This window comes from Synchiropus splendidus, chromosome 2, assembly GCF_027744825.2.
Source record: "Synchiropus splendidus isolate RoL2022-P1 chromosome 2, RoL_Sspl_1.0, whole genome shotgun sequence".
NCBI lineage: Eukaryota > Metazoa > Chordata > Actinopteri > Syngnathiformes > Callionymidae > Synchiropus > Synchiropus splendidus.
The window spans coordinates 24,317,723-24,340,256 of record NC_071335.1 but is presented as its reverse complement, the minus strand read 5'-3'; the positions used below and the strand labels follow the sequence as shown (position 1 = coordinate 24,340,256).

At 41.7% G+C, this 22,534-nt stretch overlaps 1 protein-coding gene across 7 annotated transcripts in view; it reads left to right on the top strand.

The window, feature by feature from the left end:
• Positions 1 to 22,534, top strand: part of lrba (LPS responsive beige-like anchor protein) — a 160,710-nt gene that overhangs the window by 53,421 nt on the left and 84,755 nt on the right. For 6 of the 7 annotated variants that reach the window (XM_053855600.1, XM_053855599.1, XM_053855601.1 and 3 more), the window contains exons 34-36: positions 4,007 to 4,071; positions 5,492 to 5,600; positions 15,121 to 15,287. In XM_053855600.1, coding sequence (XP_053711575.1) covers positions 4,007 to 4,071; positions 5,492 to 5,600; positions 15,121 to 15,287 — 341 coding nt within the window. The remainder of the gene's footprint in view (positions 1 to 4,006; positions 4,072 to 5,491; positions 5,601 to 15,120; positions 15,288 to 22,534) is intronic. The other variant, XM_053855604.1, reaches the window with a different exon arrangement.

Sequence of the window (22,534 nt, the reverse complement as noted above, 5' to 3'; positions counted from 1 at the left end):
CTAAATAACAGCAGTGTTGATTTAAATGAAGCACAGAGATGAAGATGAAAAAAAGGAAAAATCAAAAATCTGTGCCGTGATTATTTATCACTCTGACATCACGAACGATTCAAATATTGTGACATGGTTTGGGTTCTCTGTTTGTGCTAGAATCCTGTTTCCTGCACCGTTGGCGGCAAACCTGCGAGTCCATCAAAACCCTCGGAAAAGCCGGCAGTTTAAATATTTAGACATCTGTAAATATTCATTCAGTTGTGAATTTGATCGCGCAAACACGGACGTGAGTGTCTGTTTTTCTTTAAGCAGACACCATCGCTCCATGTGGACTGTAAAAGCCCGGGTTAGAAGCTCCACTGTGTGTTTACACACATATTATTCACACACTTAATGCGCAGCAGCACGAACAAGCAACCAAACATCTGTATTAAACTGAGAGGTTGAAGATGAATGACATGTTTGACAGTTTTCAGCAGCCAATGTTGTGCTGTTCTCTTTGCTCTCTGTTGTTGATATCTGGTTACGTACCTTCTCAGGTCACTTAAGTACAATCTACTGTTTCCTCCTCCTTCATATCTTTCATTTCAAAAGAGAGAAAAAGCTCTGCGATATTCAGCATTAAAAAGTGTGACGCATTTTGTTTAACATAGAATGTGATTCACTTATAAAATATCCTTCAGCTCTTGGATTTTTGAGTTTAGGAATAATATTTAACAGTCTGTGACATAGCATGAACATATACATATGTAAACATATTTTACATTTATATTTAAAGCCATGAAATTTGACATGAGTGATTGTATTGTTGAAAGTGAAAAAAATTAAATCAACATACACTTAAATTGTTTGAGAAAACACCACCAGTTATTTATTATTTCAGTGTTGCTGGATTCATGTTTTCGTCTGCCGCGTGGACAGGTTTTGGCGGGCCTGATGTTTAACTGCTGTCTTTCCTCTGGAGGTCTGTTTTCCGTCAATGGTGGTAGTGGTATATTTAGATGTTGATTATGGATAATCAGCTGTAATGACGGAAGTGCATGGCATGTGTGTTTAGACTCGCTGCCATCGACATGGAACGCAGAACAAACAGAGCTGTCTCACCGACTTCACATCCAAACACGACTTGGCCAAAACTTTCACTCACGGCCACAAAATTTGGGCAGAATTTCTGCGCCATTTCAGACCGGTATCAGGGACCCGCTTCTCTCTGGGATCCTATCATCTGTCCCGAGGTCAGGTTAAAGGTGAGAGGTCACAAATGGCTGCTTGTATCCACTCATCAGAGCGTCTGTGGTCATGGCCCCTATCTCAGCCATAAAAGCCGTGACACCGCTGACCAGGGCAGCCAAAATCCAATATTCTATCATTGACCTGTCCACATTTCCTTTTTGACGCTGTGGATGCTTCATAGTTTAGGGTCATTGCTTTTTTTTTTTTCTAACTCTGAATGAAACCATTCGTCTTGCTATCACAGTTGTCTTTGTCTGTAAAATGCTGATGGGGCTTTAGTGGAACTTGTGTGGTCGATGTGAGGAAATATAACTCTCATGTACTAACCTTGAGGGTCTGCCCACTGCAGTAATAAATAAATTAATGGGCAGACGAAGAAGCAGCGCTGCACATTCCTTTGTGTTTTATGTTACTTGTCAAGGTTTCTGAGCATTTCCTCTAAATTTCCTTGAAATAATTTTCTCAAAAAAGCTTTCTGAGGATTGAGATATTTACTTTTTCCACCTTCTGCCAGTTATGACCCAAATAAATTTGTTCAATGTGGGATTTGCCTCATTGATAGCTGCGACAAACCACAAACAGAAATTAACTAGTGAAATGAAAAAGCTTAAATTCCTCCCCAGTGTCTTTACGTCATGACATAATAGTAATTTGATGACTCTGGAGAAAAGCTCTTTATTTAGTGCTTTACTTCCGGTGGCGTTTTATTTGGAGCTCACACAGCTCTGCCTGCTCCGGAATAACACCGCAGCCACAGACTGCCCTCAACTGCAGCCTAGAAGGCCCACAGGCTTCTCTCGCACACTTCCTTCCAGCACTGAAGACGTGGCCGCAAAAAAAAAAAAAAAAAAAATGCAGCTCTGCTCCAAAACTGCTTAGTGCCCCACATGCACTTTTCTCAGACTTTATTTGGAGTTAGTTGAAATATCCAATCTAAATATGGTGTGATCCAGAGCAGTTATGAGGTGAGGTTGAGGTTGGGGCCATTAATATTGAAGAGGCGCAGGTGTGGGGTTTTCCTGATTATTGGGCAAATAAAACTGTTGCCAGAAAACAAAGTTATGACCCCTGCTACCTCTTTTGTGTGTGAGGTTGTCGCCTGACTTTTACTATGCGACTCCCATCTTTGCTATTGACAAGGCAACTCCTGTCGCATTTTCTAGCCCCGAACTCAAGCTATATCCTCATCAACTCATTCTTCTCTTGTTATAACCTTTTATTTACACATTTGCAGACAAACTAAAGTAACTTTTCAAACACAAAACAGTGACACAACAGTGTCCTCTACAGTCCAGTAGTGGTTTTCCGTGATGGTTTGCTTAAATAATGATTCATAGTTCCAGTTGTTCTGTCAATATTGGGCTGACAATACCGAAGCTGTGTGCCACTTTACTATTATAGCAGCCACAGTGCCCCACCAAGAGCCAGCGATATTGCAGCTGTGGTGTGGAAAAACCGCCTCTGCCAGGCAGAAACCTTGCGAGAACAAGACTCTTGGCCGGCAGTCACTGCTTCAGCTATTCTGGCCAAGCACAATCATTCATTTTCTAAAAAGGTTACACCATCAACAGTATCATGGAATGGTTCAGTGCGTCCCTGTATTCAGTGCCTGTAACTTCAACGCCATCCTAACAGACAGCTTTGTAAGACCTCAGCCCAAGTGCCTGCACTGTTTTGATAGTTTTCATTTGCTCTCCTGAAAGGGAAAGTGTATATGGGTTAAAAAAAAAAAAAGTCATTGGTGTAAATGTCTTTGGATCCATCTGAGGAATTCTTGTAAATTCATCCTTCCTGCCTCCTCGTCGTGCTGATATTCTCGGCCCGCCGGGCTTTCTAAGTTTACTGAAAGGCCAGTCTTTACATAAACACACAGTTTCCTCTGTCAGATCGAGATGTTGACAGCTGAGCTTGAAAAGTTTGTGCACGTTCACCGTGCGTACACATATCCCGTGTCACAGCTCCACTGGTATCATTGTTTACTTTAGAACAAGTTCGACCGCAGCCGCAACACTTAACACACATATTTATAAACAAATACCCCCTCAAATATATTGACCCAAGTGTGTGTCTGATCATTTTCTAAATCGACTGTTGCAGGGACCATCAGGTTTTTCCCTGCATATTTCCTCATTTCCCCTGAGAGGAAGAACCGGAGGGGATGGGGGGGGGCGCTCTGAGGTTCAGACAGGCCTCATAACCTTGTTGCTTTATTATTCTTTTGACGGCTGCGTTGAAGGTGTTGAAATGTTGAACAGAACATTAGAGCCAGCGACAGAGATTTTCCCCAACTCTCGTTGTCCCTCCAAGTTTAGGATTTAAAGTCGCATGCGGCTGCGGTCAGATTGTTTGGACTGACACTTCTAACCATAACATTAGTCAAATAGAGGAAGGAATTTGTGTATATACATGTGATAAATCCAACCTCAGCACATAACTCTCCCCTTGGTTCAGAAGTCTTTAGGTCTTTATCTTGGTTTGGTGTGTGATGGTGTTGCCACCGACAAGTTTGTGACAGTAAAAAGAACATTTTATTAATTATAATAATAATTCATTACATTTTTTTTCAGGAAAAAAACATTTTAGTTATTACTTTTCTGGCTGTATTTATTACCAATGAGATGCATCATATTCACATAAAGTACTGTGTGCACCCACAATGTAATGCAATTTCAATTTCTGCTTTTTAAATACATCCATTCCCTTTAAGCATTGCGCCTGTTTTTTTTTGTCTTAGTTTTCTTAGTATAAATAATTGTGTTCTAAATGTGTTTGCTGGCAGGAATGGCAGAACTCCATCCAGAAGAACGCCGGTCTCGCCTTTATCGAGCTGGTGAACGAGGGCCGGTACGTATCTGCTTCACACTTTCTGCAGCACTTCTTCATTATGGTTCTCACCTCAAAACTGCAACCACTTTTCAATTTCACCACCGGTGGATGAATCGCAGCCCCTTAGGAGAGCCTGGTGACGAGTTGGCTGTTCAAGAATCTGGACAGCGATCGATGATAAGGGGGTGAAGAGGAGATGGGGAGAGTGAGGACAGAGGACCCTTGAGTTCAAGGCTACACTCAATACCAGCTCATACCCCGGGGACTTGATAGGAGAGGAGTGATGGGGACCGTTTCTGATGGCTGGTTTCTCTTTCGACTGCTGATCCCGCCAATTCCAGAATTGATGAAAAAAAAAGTATTTTTGAAACGATTATTTTTTTAAATATGTCCCTTCCGAAATCAGTCTAAATTGCATCTAAATTGAGATTAACTAGACGTCCTTTTTTACTTAGGATTGTAGACTTGATTTCAAACTCAATTACTAAAGTCAAATATAAAAATGGCTATTCATGCATTTAAGAGTTCCTATGTTGAAATTTATGTCCGCTCCCACTGTCTTATGAGGAATTGCATTTCAAAACGGGACGGTCTGAATGAGTAACTCATTGTATTCCACTTTTTTTTCCTCTCTAACTGCAGCCATAAAGCCAGTCTTCATCACTAATTTGGCTTGAAACTCTAACTGGTGGCACATTAATGCTCCAACATGAGAGCTAAACTCAGTGAAGTTTACAGTTCAGTCTGTGCTCTGAATCCTGAGAACCATAAAAGACGCAGCAGCGGCGTTATTGATAGCACGGCTTGGACCGAGCTGTTGAGGCCCCTGCACCTCCGCTCCCCTGCTGCCCTGCGCTGAAACAGCAGGCTTAGGTTACCGTCACTCCGCTGGCCCCTGAACCCCTCTCACGTCCCGCCTCTTCGGCCCCTCGTCTGTTATTGTTCCACTTTGCACAGTCCTGACCTTTAGGGCTGCACGGAGAACTTGTTCCCGACGTGCACACCCACAACATGCTTGTTTCATCAGCGCTGATAAGAGCAGCAGGGTTGTTAAATACATATGTAGCAACATGGCCGGAGATCCTCCCTCCTGTCAGATGCATATCATTAACAAATCAATTAGCGCTTGCACCCCTGCTGGGGAGCAAAGGATGTGTCCCTAAATTAGATTTGCTGCACACTGTTCACGCTTGTTTTCTGCATGTTACATGGTTGTTTCTTCCTTACATCACCTGCTTTTAGAGCTCAAATTAATATGGTTTTACAATTATGACAAATATCGGCTGAACATTTCCAGAAATATTAATGTTATTGATAATAATATAATAATAGTGACTGCTTTCATTTCTGCATTGAACAGAAATGATCTGGCGTTTATTCCTGTGAACGTAAAGAGAAAAGTTATGACGCTACATAATGTTCTTTTATCTCATTACAGACTCCTGAGTCACACCATGAAGGACCACCTGGTCCGCGTCGCCAACGAAGCCGAATTCATCCTCAGCCGACAGAGAGCCGAAGACATCCACAAACATGCAGAGTTTGAGGTAAGATTCTGCAAATTGCCGTCGTTCTCGAACATAACACGACCATTGATGTTATTTTTTCTTATGCAAGCAAAGTAAATCATCCTGGAATGCTGATCATTCCCACACTGTATCTATTCATGCAACACCAGCTTGAGCACTAATGTTGAAGGAGATATACTGTAAGTGCACAGTTTTGTGTATTACTTAGTAATTACTGCATATCTATATCATAATAAATTGATATCTTATATTATTTATTGTAATATTGTAATAACAATAACTGCAACAAAACACAAGACAGCAGTTCAGAATCAGAATCAGAATCAAATTTATTGCCATGGTCAGTGGGGAGCCCAGTAACTAGGAAAGTGTTTTGGAATAACGTGCAGTCAAAAATAAATGAATAATAAAATAAAATAAAATAACAACAAGGCTGTTCACGAATTCAACAGTCTGACAGCCTAGTTCACAGAAACTGGAGTAACATAATGACTATGAAAGACGACAACAAATAACTATCAAATAAATAAATAATTTTATGTTATGGAAGGAGATTTAAAAGAGGAAACGCTTCTTCCCAGTAGTTCCTCCTGGTCCAGACTGATAGTGAAAACAAACTAAATCAGAGTGAAACAACTTGCAAAAAGTAGTCCCAGTTGAGGTATGATGTGATATAATTCGAAGTTTGTATTGCAGATGAAAAAACAAGAATTAGTTCTTCATATACGCCGTTTGTCGCCCTGCTCTTAAAGAGGCCGTAGTTCAGAACAAAATGTGACGAGAGGTTCCAGTGACTGCTCCGTACTTGCCCGTCCGTCACCGCAAACCCTAGATGGATAAATGTTTACCTTGGAAACATATCCGTGTTAATCAGGAACACACAAACAATGACACAGTCACTCTCACACACAATCCAGTCGTTTGAAGGTCTAGATTACACTTGGCACTGTTACTTACTATCTAAACACTGTGCAAATTCATCCTTCGACACGCCGAAACAGAGCTACGCCCACTCGGCACAAGCGCTGCCATTCATGTCCCGCTCCTGTCCTGACCCAGGGGCACCTCGCCGTGCATCTTTCGTACTCCAATCACGATAAAATAACCAGCCTCTGTTTTTTAAATCTCTGCTTGTTCATTTCCCGTCTCGCCGGGATCCTGTTCATTATACTTCCCCTGAGGGTGTATTTCGCCCGTGACAGGAATATGGCATCTTCCCCTCTCTTCTTTCCCTCCCTCTCCTGTTTCTGGGGAACATGGCAGCACTAAAAGCTGCAGATGGAACCAAGAGGTGCTGTCCTGGCTGTGTGTAACCCCCCCAGTCCTAGACCTCTGTCCCCACTTGCAGTAAAATGTGATGCTTTTTTAAGGTTCAAGGAAGGGTCTCCCTCATATTTGACTTCAGCAGAATCCCCCAGGAGACTTGAAAGTCCACCAACGGGTGGAGGCTTTAAACTTCTTTTATTAGGTTGCCACTCTGTTCCTTTCCTCCTTCAAGTGGGCATCATTTTCTCCTACTCCTTAACCCAATTGTTTTTATAAAAGGAACAGAGTGAAAACAGAAGTATGAGAAGTTAGCTTGATTTATGTGTCAGACTCACTTGGCAGACCTGCGTGTCACCATCTCTAATGGTCCTTGTTTGCCATGTACTGTGCTGACCACCTCCAGTTTCCCAAAAACGCGGGCATTAGTTTTTCATTTTAAACTTGGAACTCTGCTCAACTTCTAAAACTCAATTATTCTCAAGCGGTAGTGTGGTTTTCAGCCCCGTCACCATGTATTTTCTGTTGTTTTTATTGATACGTGTCCCTCCGAAACATTGAATACCTGAGGCACTTGGCACAGAACTGTCCATAGTCCTTTATGCCAAGGGTTTTCCGTGAATATGTTTGGATACTTTTCCACCATCTGATTTATGTTTTACTCCTATACTTTCACCTTTGTATTTTTTTATACTGACTTCTGGAGACTCTTTTTGTAATGGAAGTATGTTTTATACATTTCATTTCTTCATTAACCTTTCTGCTAATTTTGGGATCCTTTTAACATTAACACTTCCAAGTTTTTTCGGATATTGCCGACAGAGCTTCAGTTTGACACATTTGCGTTGTAGATTCTGAACAGAAGTGTCATAACATGCAATTTCAACAAGTCTTTTTTGTAACTTGAATTACATTAATTCACAAAATCTAGTAAAGTAAAATGGCACAGGGTGACAAATGGGCAGACTTTTATTGCATCTGACCATGTGTCTATATAGTCATGCAAAATTAAATAGAATTAAAACAGTTTGTGGTTTTTCAGAACAAAAATGAAAATAAGCACTACATTCTTATTATGCTTATTAAATGTGTTTGATTTGTAGAATGACTTGATGACCTTGACAATAGCAGAAATGTTATATAGTCTCTATTCACTAACAAAATTTCATTCTGTTCTTGATATAGTAATGAGCAGTATTTACCCTCGGAATGAACATAAACTCATCTCTGAGTATTGCCTCCATTTTTCTGCTATCAGAAATCAGAGTCTCTGCCTTCTATTTGGTCTCAAACTATGTTTCACAATTGAATTCAGTCTCTTAACTGCAGTTGCTCCTGAGTGACCTCTGAAAAGAAGTGAACCCTTGATAAGTCTTGCTCCGATATTGCTGTATTGATTTTTGCCTCCATCCCGGCTCGGCTCGAGCCATCTGAAGCCAACGGTTTCATTTTGCAGCGCTACAATAAAAATAACAGGGCAATGAAACATTCCCCTTGAGGGTCGAAATGGCAGGTTTCAAAACAGTCTTCCGTTTTTTTTTCACCATTGTTGTTTAATTATTTCCCTTTTATCGTATAGTGAAGAAAATAGTGGCCCTTGGCATTTCGACTTGGAAAGAAGTCGTCCCTTATCATCCAGTGGTGACTCCGCACTGATAACGTTTAGAAACGTTGGAACTGCTGCTTCAAATTTAAAATGCTTAATACATAAAAAGTAATATATTTTTTGTTTTTGTTCTAAGGCCAGATAGCATATCTATCTCTAGATGAAGTGCCATCTCGTGAGACGTAACATATGCTTTCTCTCTCCCTGGTGCTCCCAGTCGCTCTCTACGGGACAGAATTGAGTTATCTTTGGTTGTGAGAGTAAGTTATTACCGTGGGCTCAGGGTGAAACAGAGATGAAGATAACTAGCGGGAAATCCAATTACCTTTTAGGGTTCTCTATCTAATAGGATCCTTAATGCGAAGGAAATCTTCAGATCGGATGCTGCCGCCCAGTACAGAGAATGATAGACTCTAATATCTGGTGGAGGTGCAGGAAGGAGGGAGAGGACTAGAGATAGGAGAAAAGAGGGAGAGAAATCGAACTCCCTGCTTTTCCTCTGGATGTTCATTAGGGATGATATGTGGTGGACTCGAGCCACGAGGCCAGATAACAGGGTCCAGATAGAGAGCAGTGAGCGAGACCCTCGTCATTTTTATTCCGTCTCGCCCCTTCCCGAGTCCCTCTTATACGCCGCCCTGATTCACTCGCTGCTACGGAGTAATTGAATTGACTACGTGAGATCCACAGAAAGGCAGACGATAGCGGCTAATTAGTGCCTGGCGTCTTTGTCTTCTCTCTGCTGAGCTTGTAAAATGATCCCATCCTTCTCCCCCATGTTAATGACATTAACATTGAGCTGACGCTCCTTGCATTATGTTGCCGCGGCGCTTGTCTGTGGAAACTCAACCGCCTCCAATAGAGGAATGCTCGCAATTTACTGTACCGGTAGTGAGGTCACCTTTATGATGTGGATGTGAACCGACTTGAGGCTCAGATTACCGATAAAGTACATGTGAACTGTTCAGGATAATTGAGCTTTTGGTTCAAGTTGAGGTGCTTGAGCCTTTATTTCTCACATAAAATATCTAATGTCATATCCACACCAGATCATCTACTGACAACGTGTTCCTTTCGGCTACTTTCCACTAGTGTCATTTAGTATTTTGTCATATATGTTTGTTCCTTTTCCACCGACAGAGAGTCAATATTGTAAAGGCCTTTAACACATTTCATGAGACTCTACTTCACTACATTTTGACTGGAAAGAACACGATCACAAAGGGATTTAACTGAGAGGCAACGCATGTGGAGAAGTTTGGAGATAAAGTTTGGGATGGTTTGGATGTGTGGAAAGGAAAGGCGGAAGACATGATGGACAAATAATGCTAGAGTTGGATGTACCTGGTGAAAAAGGGAAGAGGAAGACTCGCGTTTTGTGTGGTACGTCAGGACTTGAGGACGATAGGTCAGGATGATCAAGGTCGAACATTGTGGAGGAGGCTGACTTACTCTGGCAACTGCTAGCGCAAAATACCGGAAGAGACAGAAGACATTGGCTCAAAATTCAATTTGAATTCAAAATGAACCAATGCAGATGGAATGGAAGAGAATTCAATGGAAGATGGAATATAGGATTTATATTGTCTGATGTATCGCAAAGATCCTTAGTACCAAAATTAGCTTTTTCTTTCACTGTAATGGCAATTTAGTAGTCAAATACTAGCTGTTTATTTTATGTATTCACTTCCATGTGTCCCATCTTTGGTCAAAAACTCCACCAATATTCTTTGGTCCAAAAAGCAGACTTGACCTTTTAAAGTTCTTGGCAGCAAAGGAGAAAAATTGAAGCCGGAGAATTCGGGGTTTCAGGGATGAACAGTCTGCCAAGTAAACATTATGACCGGTCCATTGAAGATCGACTGTAGACATTGTTAGTGGAGCACAAGGGCGAACAGGAGCACAAGCCAGATCCCATGATTAGTGTAGTGCCTGTGTTAACCTTGATGGTGACTAGCAATAGCCCTTTCTTGCTGTGGGATCCCCTTCAACTGAATTAGATTATTTTCCTCCTCCTGCCCTCCAAGAACAAGAAGGAAAAAAAATCAATACTCCAGAGCGCGACATGACAGAGGCATCATTTCAGGATTGAAGTGGCTGTCAGCCATTGTCATTTGGTGACTTTTGTTCGCCATTGTACTTTTAAGCCCTCATTTTTCTCCCCCACCTCCTGCCTTCACCCTGTTTCTTCCACAAGCCCATTGTCTGAATTCCCCTGGTGACATTTTATGTTGCAATTTGAAAACTCGAGGGCAAGAGATCAAGTGCAAGAGAATCTCTTTGAAACCAATTGGAGGACCGGTTCGGCATCTACTTGTGTTTTGCGACCCCCAACGTCCTCCCTTTCTCATTTCATCCTCTTGTCTCTTTAGACTCCTATTGTGTTCCTGGAGGATTTTACTTGTAGTGTATTTGCATTCTTTGATGCTAGACAAGGACATGTCTTTTGTCTCGCTTTCGGCCGGACAGTTTCTCTGCCCGTTTGTAAATGAAACCCTCAGGGAGGACTTGTCAACGTATGTGAGAAATTGGAGATTCTCCCGGAGCGATCGCCTGGCTTTGAAACCCCAATGTGCCACAAATGTCTAGAGATTGCAAATCAAGTCTTTTAATAACATCTCTGCTGGTTTGGTTCCTTCATCCCTATTCTAGGACTGAACCCAGACACTGTTTTTTTTGTCAGCTGGCATGTTGAGCTTCACTGTGGCACCAACACCAGCACTCCTCTGTCACTCTAATTGATAAACATGGGGCTGGTATCCTATAATGAGCCTCCATCCTTCGGCCCATTATGCTGGTTAACCCTCTTAACCGTCGAGATGGAAGAAGGGGGGGAATTGGAGACATCAGCTGACAACAACTAGAACATTAGATAAGACACACTGTTAGAGCACAACCGCTGGGAAATCTGTTGTCTCTTTCTAATACTACAATTATATCCCTCAGAGAAATGATACCTATGCCCTGGTAGTTTTTGACTGGAAGTTTTTTACATTTATAGTTACATAAAGATGAGCGCTGCGAGATGATTTTAGCTTCCTGTCGGTTGACAAAAGAGTTGCTGAAGGTGTGATTTTAAGGTTTCCAATTACATCAACGTCTCTTTACGTTTTTGTGAGGTGGCAATTCTTTTTTGGTTTGGGGAAAACGTAGTGAAGGAAGGGAGGTTTTTTTTTCCGATACGATACAGTGCTGCAGGAAACCCTGTCAAAATATCCAGGCCATGTAATAGTTGTCATAACGCACGACTGATTCACTGATCACCCAGGGTGAAGCTAGAGCTCAGGCTTGGCCTTGTACATGTTGTCATTCAAGCTGGATAAATGTTCAAGTCCACCATCTCTGGGATCTTCATGAATTTCAACGTGCTTTTGAGGTGAAATAGTTTTTGGTTTGATTGGACAGAGCTGAAGAGTTGAGTGCTGGCAAGATGGAATGGCTGGAGTAGACTGCTGATCTGTGACAGAAGAGTAGTGCAACAGGACAGTTGTGAGGCCAGCGTTGATGAACTGTAGGATTAGTGTAAAAAACCATGATATTTTTGTGAGTAAGAACTGCATAATAACCCCTAATTTAATGACGTTCAAAACCTTCCCTCAAAGTTAGAGGAAGTGTTAGAATAAATTGAAAAACAATAATAGCCTTACTTTATTCCTGTTATTGCGAGTGTGAATGAATGCCGCACGATGCTGCGAACAATGGCTTGCAAGGAGCATTGTTTTGAGAAAGATTTGGAGGCTGGAGGTTTTGAGGCTGCTGGAGCAACATCAGGCAGTTTTATGGTCTCCTCAAACAGAAGTTTACTACTCTGCTGCCTACAGTGGATAAGATTTGTCACGCTCCCACTGATAGACACAAATGACACCAGTTAAGTTTGCAGAAAGATTTTTGCTTCCATTGTTGCTAGTCATGTCCGCCATGTTTTATGTTTGTTTTGACTTGTATGAAAAGTTAACCCGAGATTGTAAGGGGCTGAGCTAGCAAGCAGACGCGGAATTTAACCTTTCAGCAGAGCTAAAATGCTTCAGCGCAAGATCAACATTGCCATTGTTTTTGATACATCCATATATGGGTGGGTCTAGGCAGGATGATCAAGATAGGTGGATATGCGGTGGCAAACCCTGCCAGGAAATTCAGAAAGCCAAAGAGATTTCCAAAGAGTTGCATTTGAAGGTCTTCTAGGCCGAATGAAGTGACTTGTTGAGCCAGATTTAGCCGCCAGGTTTGACTCGTGGGTTTGAGAAAAATGGTTGGCTTGGAGTTTATAATTTTTCCGATCATATGTAATTAAATTTAAAGTACCCTGGTGGTCACCTGCTAGTCCACATTTGTTTGCGATTTATTGGTTCGGGGATGATTACACTTCCTGGCCAGCCCATTTTCTTGTAACACAAATCCACAGTTGTTTTTATGAGTCTTGGATGAATTGCGTTGGACACGACTCGGCGTAATTTACTCGATTAATGCCAGCCGTTATTACAATATTTTCACCGAAAACGTCTCCTCTGACGAAGCAAGTACCCACGCAGCCCCGACCCTGTCAGCCGAGGCCGGTAATAGAGGGTGCTGCCAATGATTACACTGTCGTAAGTCATAACACTCCGGCTGGCATCGGTGTTCTGTCTTGGCAGGAGCTCTGCAAAGGTTGCTGTCCTCGTTCCTGCATTCCTTGAGCTATGTTTTTATTCATGAGCTGGGGGAGACACTTTAAAAGTAGTTCTTGTGTTTTCCCAACATTCCTTCATAAAGACGGCGGGGAAGGTTTGTTTGTGTCTCTCCATGGTTTCTGTGTTCAACACCGTCAGCTCCTGAGGACGCCGCCAAGTTAGACTTTTTCATTTTAGCCTAATAATAACACTGTAAGTCCTTCTTAATGCTCTTGTGAGTTTTCTGACTTCACATCAGTGGAATGATCTTCACAAGTAACAATGACCCGTCTTTTCCATGTCTGAGAAACCCTGCCTATGCTTGTTGATGGCGCTTGGTTCTGCCTTTCGATTTCCTGGTTGTTATTTCAGGGGTTGGTCTGCGTCACCCTTGGCTTGGAGGAGGAAGAAAAACGCATTACATAGTGGAGGGTTCAGGTGTAAATTTCACTGTCAGGTGATGAAGCATTTGCACACGCTTGAGAGTTTAAACCTGTCTACTTTAATAATGACCCCTCTAAACTTCCATCAATGCTTGCCACAGCAAGTCGGCTTGAACCTGTCATCATCTGTTGACACCTGTCTGCTTCTTGTCCTCATTTACCACATTGATGTTCCTCATTGGATGTTTTCTTTGGTTCCTTTTACATGGTATCTTCGCCATACATCATGGCAGGGCCTACTACTCTCCAACACATCTTCCCTTTGACTACACTCTTTAGTCTCAGATCTGTCCTGACATCGTCTCCTTCTTGTCCCCCTGCCGTCATCTGGCATTGTTTTTGATGACTGATCCCAAATACTACCCTTTTCATACGACTTCACTCGTCCTCCTGACTCTGTTATTTATTTTTCTACCTTCTACTTTTTTTTTGCAAGTAGTACATTTTCAATGTTGATAATGCAACAATTTGTTTTTTATTTTGAAGACTCCAAATAAGATAAAGTAATAAAAAACCTGAATCAAATTGTTCATTGATGTCTCATAACACAACAGACTTTCTTTAAAAGTGCTTGACGTGTTAAATAAGATCACATGCATTGCTGGAATTATTGTGCAAAAATGACCAATAATATAACCTTTAAACAGTGATACCTTTTTGTATCATACTCCTTATCGTTGCTGTGGGGATCCACAGAGATGCATCAAACTATAAGCATCCAAAAGGCTTTATACGTTCATTCGTTTTTTTTTTTTTGTCAATATTGGCATCAATTTTTAATTTTGTAGTTGACTACATTTTTGGAGGAATAAATGTTCTTGTCTTTTGTTTGAGGATCTTCACAAAAAGATTGATCCAGTAAAATGAGTTAAAACGCTTAAATATGTTACGTAAAATTAAAGGAACTTTGCTCAAGTTATTGGAAAATACCGCTACACACAAGCTATCAGACCTCAATTCTGTCAAAGGAACCTGGAACCCAACCACATCCAACCCCTGATGTTGACCTTTTCTTTTACTTCATTTAGTTGAATAAATAAAGCATGAACACCTGGTAAATCTGCATCCTCAAGTATCTGGGGTGAAACACAATGCTTCCTTCCCCACCTCGAGACAGAACTTCCAGCACGAGCCTGCAGGTCCAAACCTACTTTGCAAGTGAAATTGGTTCCGAGAAGAAAACCAGTGTTTCAAATTACCACCGCTATTTTCAGAAGGTGTTTTAGCGTTTCTACAGAGTTCAAAGGCCCATTATGATAACAAATTCCGACATAGAAAAATGTCCTCCCTTTCCATTCAAGGTATCGTGTGGTTTGTTGCGCCGGAGGGCTTTAGTAAATACGTGTCCAGTGTTATTAATCAACATGACATCAGGACGAAAATGACCCTGTGGCTTTTCATTTGGTTTCACTGGCGGTGGAGTTTCTGTGTGTGGAAGAAATGGATGTTTTGCTTTGTCACTGATATTAGCAGAATGTGAAGCCCACTGTTCAGCTGTGACATGTTGTGTTCTTGTGAGAAAGTCAAGTCTGATAAAAATGCTTTGATTTGCTTTTTGTCAATGTGCTTCGCTCATTCAGTCCAACTGTGCCCAGTACGCAGCCGAGAAGCGAGACGAGGAGAAAATGTGCGATCACCTCATCCGTGCAGCCAAGTATCGTGACCATGTGACCGCCACTCAGCTGATCCAAAAGATAGTCAACATTTTGACTGACAAACATGGCGCTTGGGGAGGTTCATCGCTAAGGTAAGTCCAGATATGGGCTCATGATGCCATCAATAATCAGTGGATCCACCAAAAGATTATATCGCTTCACACGTTTGAATGCTGCTTCAATTCGACGCACCAATTGTGGTGTGTATCAAATGGTTGATCAGGTTTTCCTTTTTCTTTTTGATCGGGTCAGTGATGATGAACTTATGATTTTCTTGTCCAATACCTTTGTGCGTCTACTCTGTTTGCCTGTTTTTGTCTTGTCAACTTTATGGTGACATCGACACTTGGGTCGCCAGAATCAATTTGTCCTCTTTTTAAAATCCTTGTTTGATGTTTGAACTCATCTCTTTCCATAACTCAAAAACGTTTCAGTTAAAGTGTGTCAAACTCAAGCGATCAATATTTATTTATTTATTTTCTATTAATAAAGGTTTCTTTAAAGGGTGTCCCTAATCATGTATAGATTTTTGTATTACATCTTATAAGGACCTTCAAATAGGGTGAAATGTGTTTTCCCCTGTAATTAAAACGTCATGCAGTAGAGGGTTAAACACATCAATTTAAAATTCACGGTAATATGTATATAATGTGTCCAGAATTGTACTGTTGCCTCTTAAACTTAATTTTTCTCAGTCATGAAGTGTATTACAGCCATTATGATGACGTTAATCTCATCATAATTCGTCTCATCCCTCAATCCTTGGATTAAATACATTTTGAAAAGGTGAAGGTGTCAGATGTGGTTGGAATGATGCATTGACTCGGGAGGCAGATGAAGGTCATTTCAACTGCACCCGTTAAGAAGGAGAGGATTCTGTGTTTGTTTGGACAAATAGGCAGGAAAAGCCAGTGCAGCTCCACCTAATGATGGCTGTTTGTGCTGCTAGTGTGTAACAGAGAGCTGCAGACACGGCTGCTGCCTCACGCTTGTTAGACTGAACCGCCTCCCCGGAGACTCGTCTGGCCGGAGCTAGTTTCCTAGTGGATCTGAAGTCTATATCTGGCTTCTTTTGTTTTCCTTCACTCCTGCATCAAGATGTGGTCTATTTCTCCTCTTTTTTTTTCCCGGTTTGTCTTTCTGTGCTTAAGCTGCCGGTACTCAAGCAGCACAAGGCTATTTACTATGGAGATTGAGTTCCACGTTCCTCGGCCAGCTAAAGTCTCCCATTACCAGCCTTTTATGCCGCTGTGCTATTGATGGTTTTCCTAATGGCTGCCGATGGGCGCAGGCAGCCATTGGCACCAGGCCTTGGAGTGCAGCGCTCTTTTAATAAATCACAATCAGTCCTGTGCCATTACATCAATATTTTTGGTCAATTACTGTGAAGGTCAGGTGGTACGGCTTCGCACCAGAGCCCGAGGTATGCGGGCATAGGAGAAACATCTGGCACTCCGTGAAAGAACAAGCAGAGAAAAAAAATGGGGATGTAAACCTGCATATGATTTGAATTTGTTTGGTGCCCCCTTTTCCTTTTGAGTCCTGCTTGTGCAAACGTCTTGTGATGGAGACACTGGCTTGTGCGTAGACTTAAACTCGAGTTGCTGATTTATTAAACTGGTCCTTTATTTGACTGGAAATCTGAAGTGGTAATCTGTAAGGACATCTGACCTTTTCAGCAAAGCTTGATCTGTTTTTACCTCAAAGTCCACTTTATGGTTGTCATGGCAACAGCAGGTACCACGACATTCATATCGTAAACAAATCTCTAGCTTCAAATCTGGACGTTGTTAGCTCATCAAATACAAAACAACAGGAATCTTTGATTCTCGGGTTGCAAGCTACGAACTAAAATGATCCACCCAACCCTTCAAAACTATTTAATTATACTCAGTCATTTCTTTTCTCCAATCGACATCAGCAGCCATTCTTCGTTCATCATTCATCATTCTCCATTGCAATCATTTTGTTTGATGTTCTAATGGTGATTATTGATCACAGTTATTCATGATTTTAGTGGAATTATGCCGCCATCAATGCCAACTTAAACTTCGTTATGAATACATTTATTAATGTTATTGTAAAGATTATTTAATTTATGGAAGTATTTAATTAAAATAAAATACAAGTAATAAAATTAACAATATGACTCAGTGGAAGCATGTACAAAATACTACAATAAATACAGTTGTAATGTTCCTTGACATTTCCCCCTACATTTAGGTGCTAGCATGACCATTTAGCTCATGAATATATGTGCATAAATGTGGCTTATCTCGGATAGCGACGCTACAGGTGATTTTGGCCCTTTACTTAGGAAGGATTTCTATCTCTTTTTTTGTTTGTTTTTATGGTTTTCTCATTTTATATATATTTTTTCTGTTGGTTTTGTACATAGAAAGATTTGTACTGACTCTTTGACATGTTGATGGACAGGAAAGGGGAAGGTTTATCAGCTAGTCAGGATTTTTTTAAGGTTTTACTTTAGTAAAAAACAGAGAAATTACTTGAATGTCATTTGAAGTTAATTGTATGAGTAGAGCCCCATTCTCAAGCCTTTGCTGCTCATGTGTGTCAGTGATCCCTGGCCATCCTTCTTCATATTTGATCAGCTCACAAAAGCCGCCACAGGCTGCATTTATTTGCTGGAGGGAAACAAACCTGCATTGACACAACAGACGTCTTAAGTCACTTGAAATCTCAAGGATAAAAAGCAAGTTGTATATGCCACCTCAGTATTTCTGCGGACGTCCATCTGTGAAAAGTTAATTTTAACTCCAGAAAAAGGCAAAAGCAAAGCACCACCTCATTGTTACTTTGGTGTACAATTCAACCCTTCCTGTTCACATGCCATAAAACTATTCCCCAAAGTTTGCACTCAATAAGAGGTCTGAAAATGAAAATATTTTCTCACTAGCTGATGGGAATTGTATTTCCTCCTCACAGCAGGCATCTAATATCTTCTGACACTGTCTGACCCGCCTGAATGCAATTTGTGTCTTAATATCCAGCTTACAGCAGCCTCGGCCTCCGGAGGAAAGAGGTGTTTTTTCACATTTTCATTTCCCCGCTTGCTGTCTTCCATCTGCGTCTTCTGAACACACACTTTTATTTCTTTCTCGTCCACCTTTTGTCCTTCTTGCTCTTACATGTTCCTGCTGTGGTGCATCAGTTGGTGTCCGGGGAGGATTCTTCCACCAGACAAAAGCAGCATCTATCATTTTTACGCCTTTGTCAGTCATTGCGGGTCAGCGCAGAGACAGCCAGACAGATTGGCCAACTACCTGTTCATCTGTCCATGCCTGTCATGTCTCTGCCTGGAGACACGGCATCTCTGTACTTTCTATATAGAGACGATGTTAATGATTCCTGTGAGATGGACTCAAATGAAACACCAGACAGACATCATTTTTCCCCTCATCGCATTTGGCTGGACTAGGTCCCTTACCTGTACTGTCAGTCCTTTTGCATTTGGGTCTAAGCAACAGCCAGGAGATTGACGCCGTAGTCATGATCCCAAGTGGATCTGCTTTGACATCCAAATTTATTTTAATGGTGTCCAACTACAGGCATGTGAAATATATTTTAGTATCACGCCTAAGTGTTTTTTTTAGGGTTCCCCTAAAGCAGGGGTCTTGACCTTTTTGATCTCAAAGCCCACCTTTCCCCCGAAAAAATGGACCTGGGTCCCATTCAACTAATAGAACTGATTCATTATTCCTGATTTCATTTGTGATCAATGACCATATTTAAACAACTTACACATAAATAAACCAAAACCTTGTGAAGCCATGTGATCATCGCAAAGATATCTTTCATTGAAAAGTCCAACCAGCAGCAGAACCAGGTGCTGGAGGCTGGTTATTACCCCGAAACCTGGCAGGGATCTGGGCCTTGGATAAACATCGAAAATGTCTTGATGTATATCTGCTTCTGCATATAGAGTGACCATCACCAAAATGTATCCAATAATTATCTAAATTCGATAAAGATATATTTCACATTTTTGTCTTAAAATATTAGTATTGATCATCACAGAACCTTTTCTCGTCTTGCGTTGTTTTGGATGTCCGTTTGTGGCAGCTTTAGCGTGACGCAGTCCAGATGATGGAGGACTCTGAGGGCTGAACACGTTCGCTTATTGTCTCCCAGCTCTCATACCTGCCTTTTATTGCATCCTAATAGGCTGACTAATGTCCCATGGAAATTCACTCTGTATGCAGGAAGTGAAGTGGTGGAGGGACGGAGAGTGCAGCTGGAGCATGATACACGAGCTCTTCTTAGCCAGGGCTGATGTTTACTGTCTACTGAGAGGAGTTTTCTTTGATCACTGTGTGATTCAATATTTGTCAGGGATCGAATGAAGCAGCAAAGTTTATTTCAGTCATTAATTTTGGCCTGAGTTGGATATCTGCTAAACAGAATTTCCTAAAATGGGATTGGTAAATGTAAAACGATAGCTTCTCAGTCGTGCCTTAATTTTTTTGGAATGAGAATGATTCAGTCGTATCATGTTCATTTCTATTTCTATTCTATGAATCGACTGAGGTGACATCACTGGTGAGTGTTTCCGGCCATCAGATTGTCTGCCAGAGTGATGTCATGAGAGCAAATGCCTAGACAGTCATTTTTGAAAACATTGAAACAGCAGAGGATGAGATGCTGTCACTGAATAAACCAACCCCTTCAAACTTGAGTCAGTCAAAAAGCTGTACTGAGTAGCCATCATCCACCATTGTTTGTGTCGGTGTGTTCCACTGACAAGAGTTGGTTACAGACTCTATATCGCCACCACTGAGATATTTTTCTGATGGACAATATCTTAGATCATAAGTTCAGGCCCATTTGGATGGGCTTGTTATCACCACTAACCTTTTGTTGCCTCAATCTGGATTCTGACCACATAATTAATGTTAGTTGAAACCTGCTTTCTCTTTTGAAGACGGCGTCTGCATTCTATTTATTCCTCATCCCGACAAACACCCCTGAAATGCACACCTCCGGCCGCGACTCCTGCTCCTCCTCCCTCATTGGTGCAGCTCATTTTCTGCAGCACCGGCGCTTTAATGGACGCCCTTAGGCGAGAGGCTTCCCAGCCAAGGGACATCCATCTTTTGGCATGTCACACACCCGCCCCTCGAAAAATCTTTGTGATGTGCACTCCAATTTTTCCTCAGTAAATCAAATCTCCCTTCCTTCACAAAGATGAATGCTCCGGGGTTGCGGTGTTATAGAGAAAATCAATAGCGGCGAAATTTAAACAGCATGCCTCCGTATCGATCGGCCTTGTGAGATTGAAAATGGACAGCTTTGTAACTGTTCCGCTAGACAGTGAGCTGACCTGTAATGGATAAACTATTGATATTAGGGTTACTATTTTATCTTTTACTATGTCAGTTTGCCAGCACCTTATTGAGGACGGAAGCCTCTGGAGGTACTTACAGAAAAGGTGTTTTCGTTCTCATTTTTTCAGATCATTATCTATTAATGATTGGAGCTCCAGTGCAAGTGGAAGCCTGTTGTAGTCAGCGCCAGAAGATTATTTATAAGCGTTTAACAGACAATAGGTTCTAACTCAACGTCTCACCACTCGATCCTGCTTCACGTGGCCGTTTGAAAATAAATGCTGTCCTCCATCGTGATCGACATGGGGGACTGCTTACAATAATATAATTCATTGCTTTATTATTGTTTCTTTTGGCTCTTCAAGCTGCACAGTAGATGGAGGCAGAGTGTGTTCATGTTGTTTCCTCGACCCTTAAGACCAGGCCTCTCAGCCTCAGTGTATCTATCTCTGTGTTAAGCACAGAGCGGAGCCCAGACGCTTGTTCTCTACTCTCTTGTTTAATAAATGAGTGCATGAGAAGCCGTGGCAGCCAGATCCATTGTATGTTTTAATTCCTGACCTAAATCACAATTATGATACATAATACTGGACGTAATGCATGTGCTTGAAGCCGGGCCTGCACAATGTCCGTGTGGCCTTGTGTATGTTTAATGGAACCACCGGTGCTGTTGCTGCGCACGCAGAGCTGAAAAAGGAAATGGGACTCCAGCACGTCAGTGTGGATTATAAGCGTAGGAAACAAGAACATAACTGTTTAGAGTACACCAGCTCTCGGAAATGCGTGACACGAGAGCGGCAGGAAGACAAAGAAACAGCAAAGGATGGAGGAGAGGATGAGACAGGAGAGGTGTTTTTCGTGAGGAAGTGACTGGACAAAAGTACTGTTTTTTGGTATGTGTGTGTATGCACACACCAAGTGTCTGGTCTCTACTAATATGTGATTTTATATGACTTTAAATAGTGAGGAGTTCACACTGCATGAAAATGTATCGTCTGGAAATGACGCGAGTCATCGTCACCTGGCAACTAATGAGACTCAAGTATATAACTTAATCGTTTTGGGATGTTAGTCATGATACCATAGACAGAATCCAAAAACATTTTGACTTTATAATCCAACAAATACTGGTTTTTACTGCACATTTCTTTTTTGTTACAACATATATGTATTGGCTACTGCTTCATGACCAAATGTGCTACTTATCTTTTGAGGTATGCAAACTTAAATATGGGCTATGTAGAAGTCCGTCTACCAGCTGGTTGCATCGTAAATTTGGTGTGACAGGAAATTGATCTTTTAATATTGGGATATTCAAGAATTGCTGAGTCATGCCTTTATTTCAACATATTTCAGCGCCGAGCAGCAGGGGGTCACCGTCAGGCATAGTTACAGCTTGGCTGCAGAGGTGGCTGTGGTACATTATCCCAAAATGAATTGCAAGGGTCTTCGGAGTTCATCTGGAGAGGCCTCCGGCAGCACCGCAGGTGGCGTAGGGAAACAAGTTAACATTCCAAAAACTGACTTTGGAATAGTGAGCGGTGGCTGCTGTGTATCCTTCTGTCTGGCACTGGCCAGAAAAGCTAGTTTCCTTTACTCCCCATCCCAACTACTTCAAAACCAATTAGCCGGGTCTCAAGTTGTGGACATCCATCTGTCTTGATATAGACATAAACAGAAGGCAAAACTCGGAGCCAAAACAAATGCAAGGCTATCTCCACTTTTGTTCGTCTGTAAACTCTCCGACCGAGCCGGACTGAAATGGATTTGATGTGAACGTCCCCACCTCATTAATCAAGCGCGCGGACGTGTCTGGGACAGAAGTTATGAAAGGGACAAAAACCCCGATGTCCCTTAAATCACTGCTGAAGCTTGACAGAAGGGGATTCAATCAGTTATGTAAAATAACGTGCCACCAGGGCCCGACGCTGCTGTGGAGCTGGTGGATATGAATCAGAATTTAGTCTCAAGGATAACATTTACATCGACTGTAT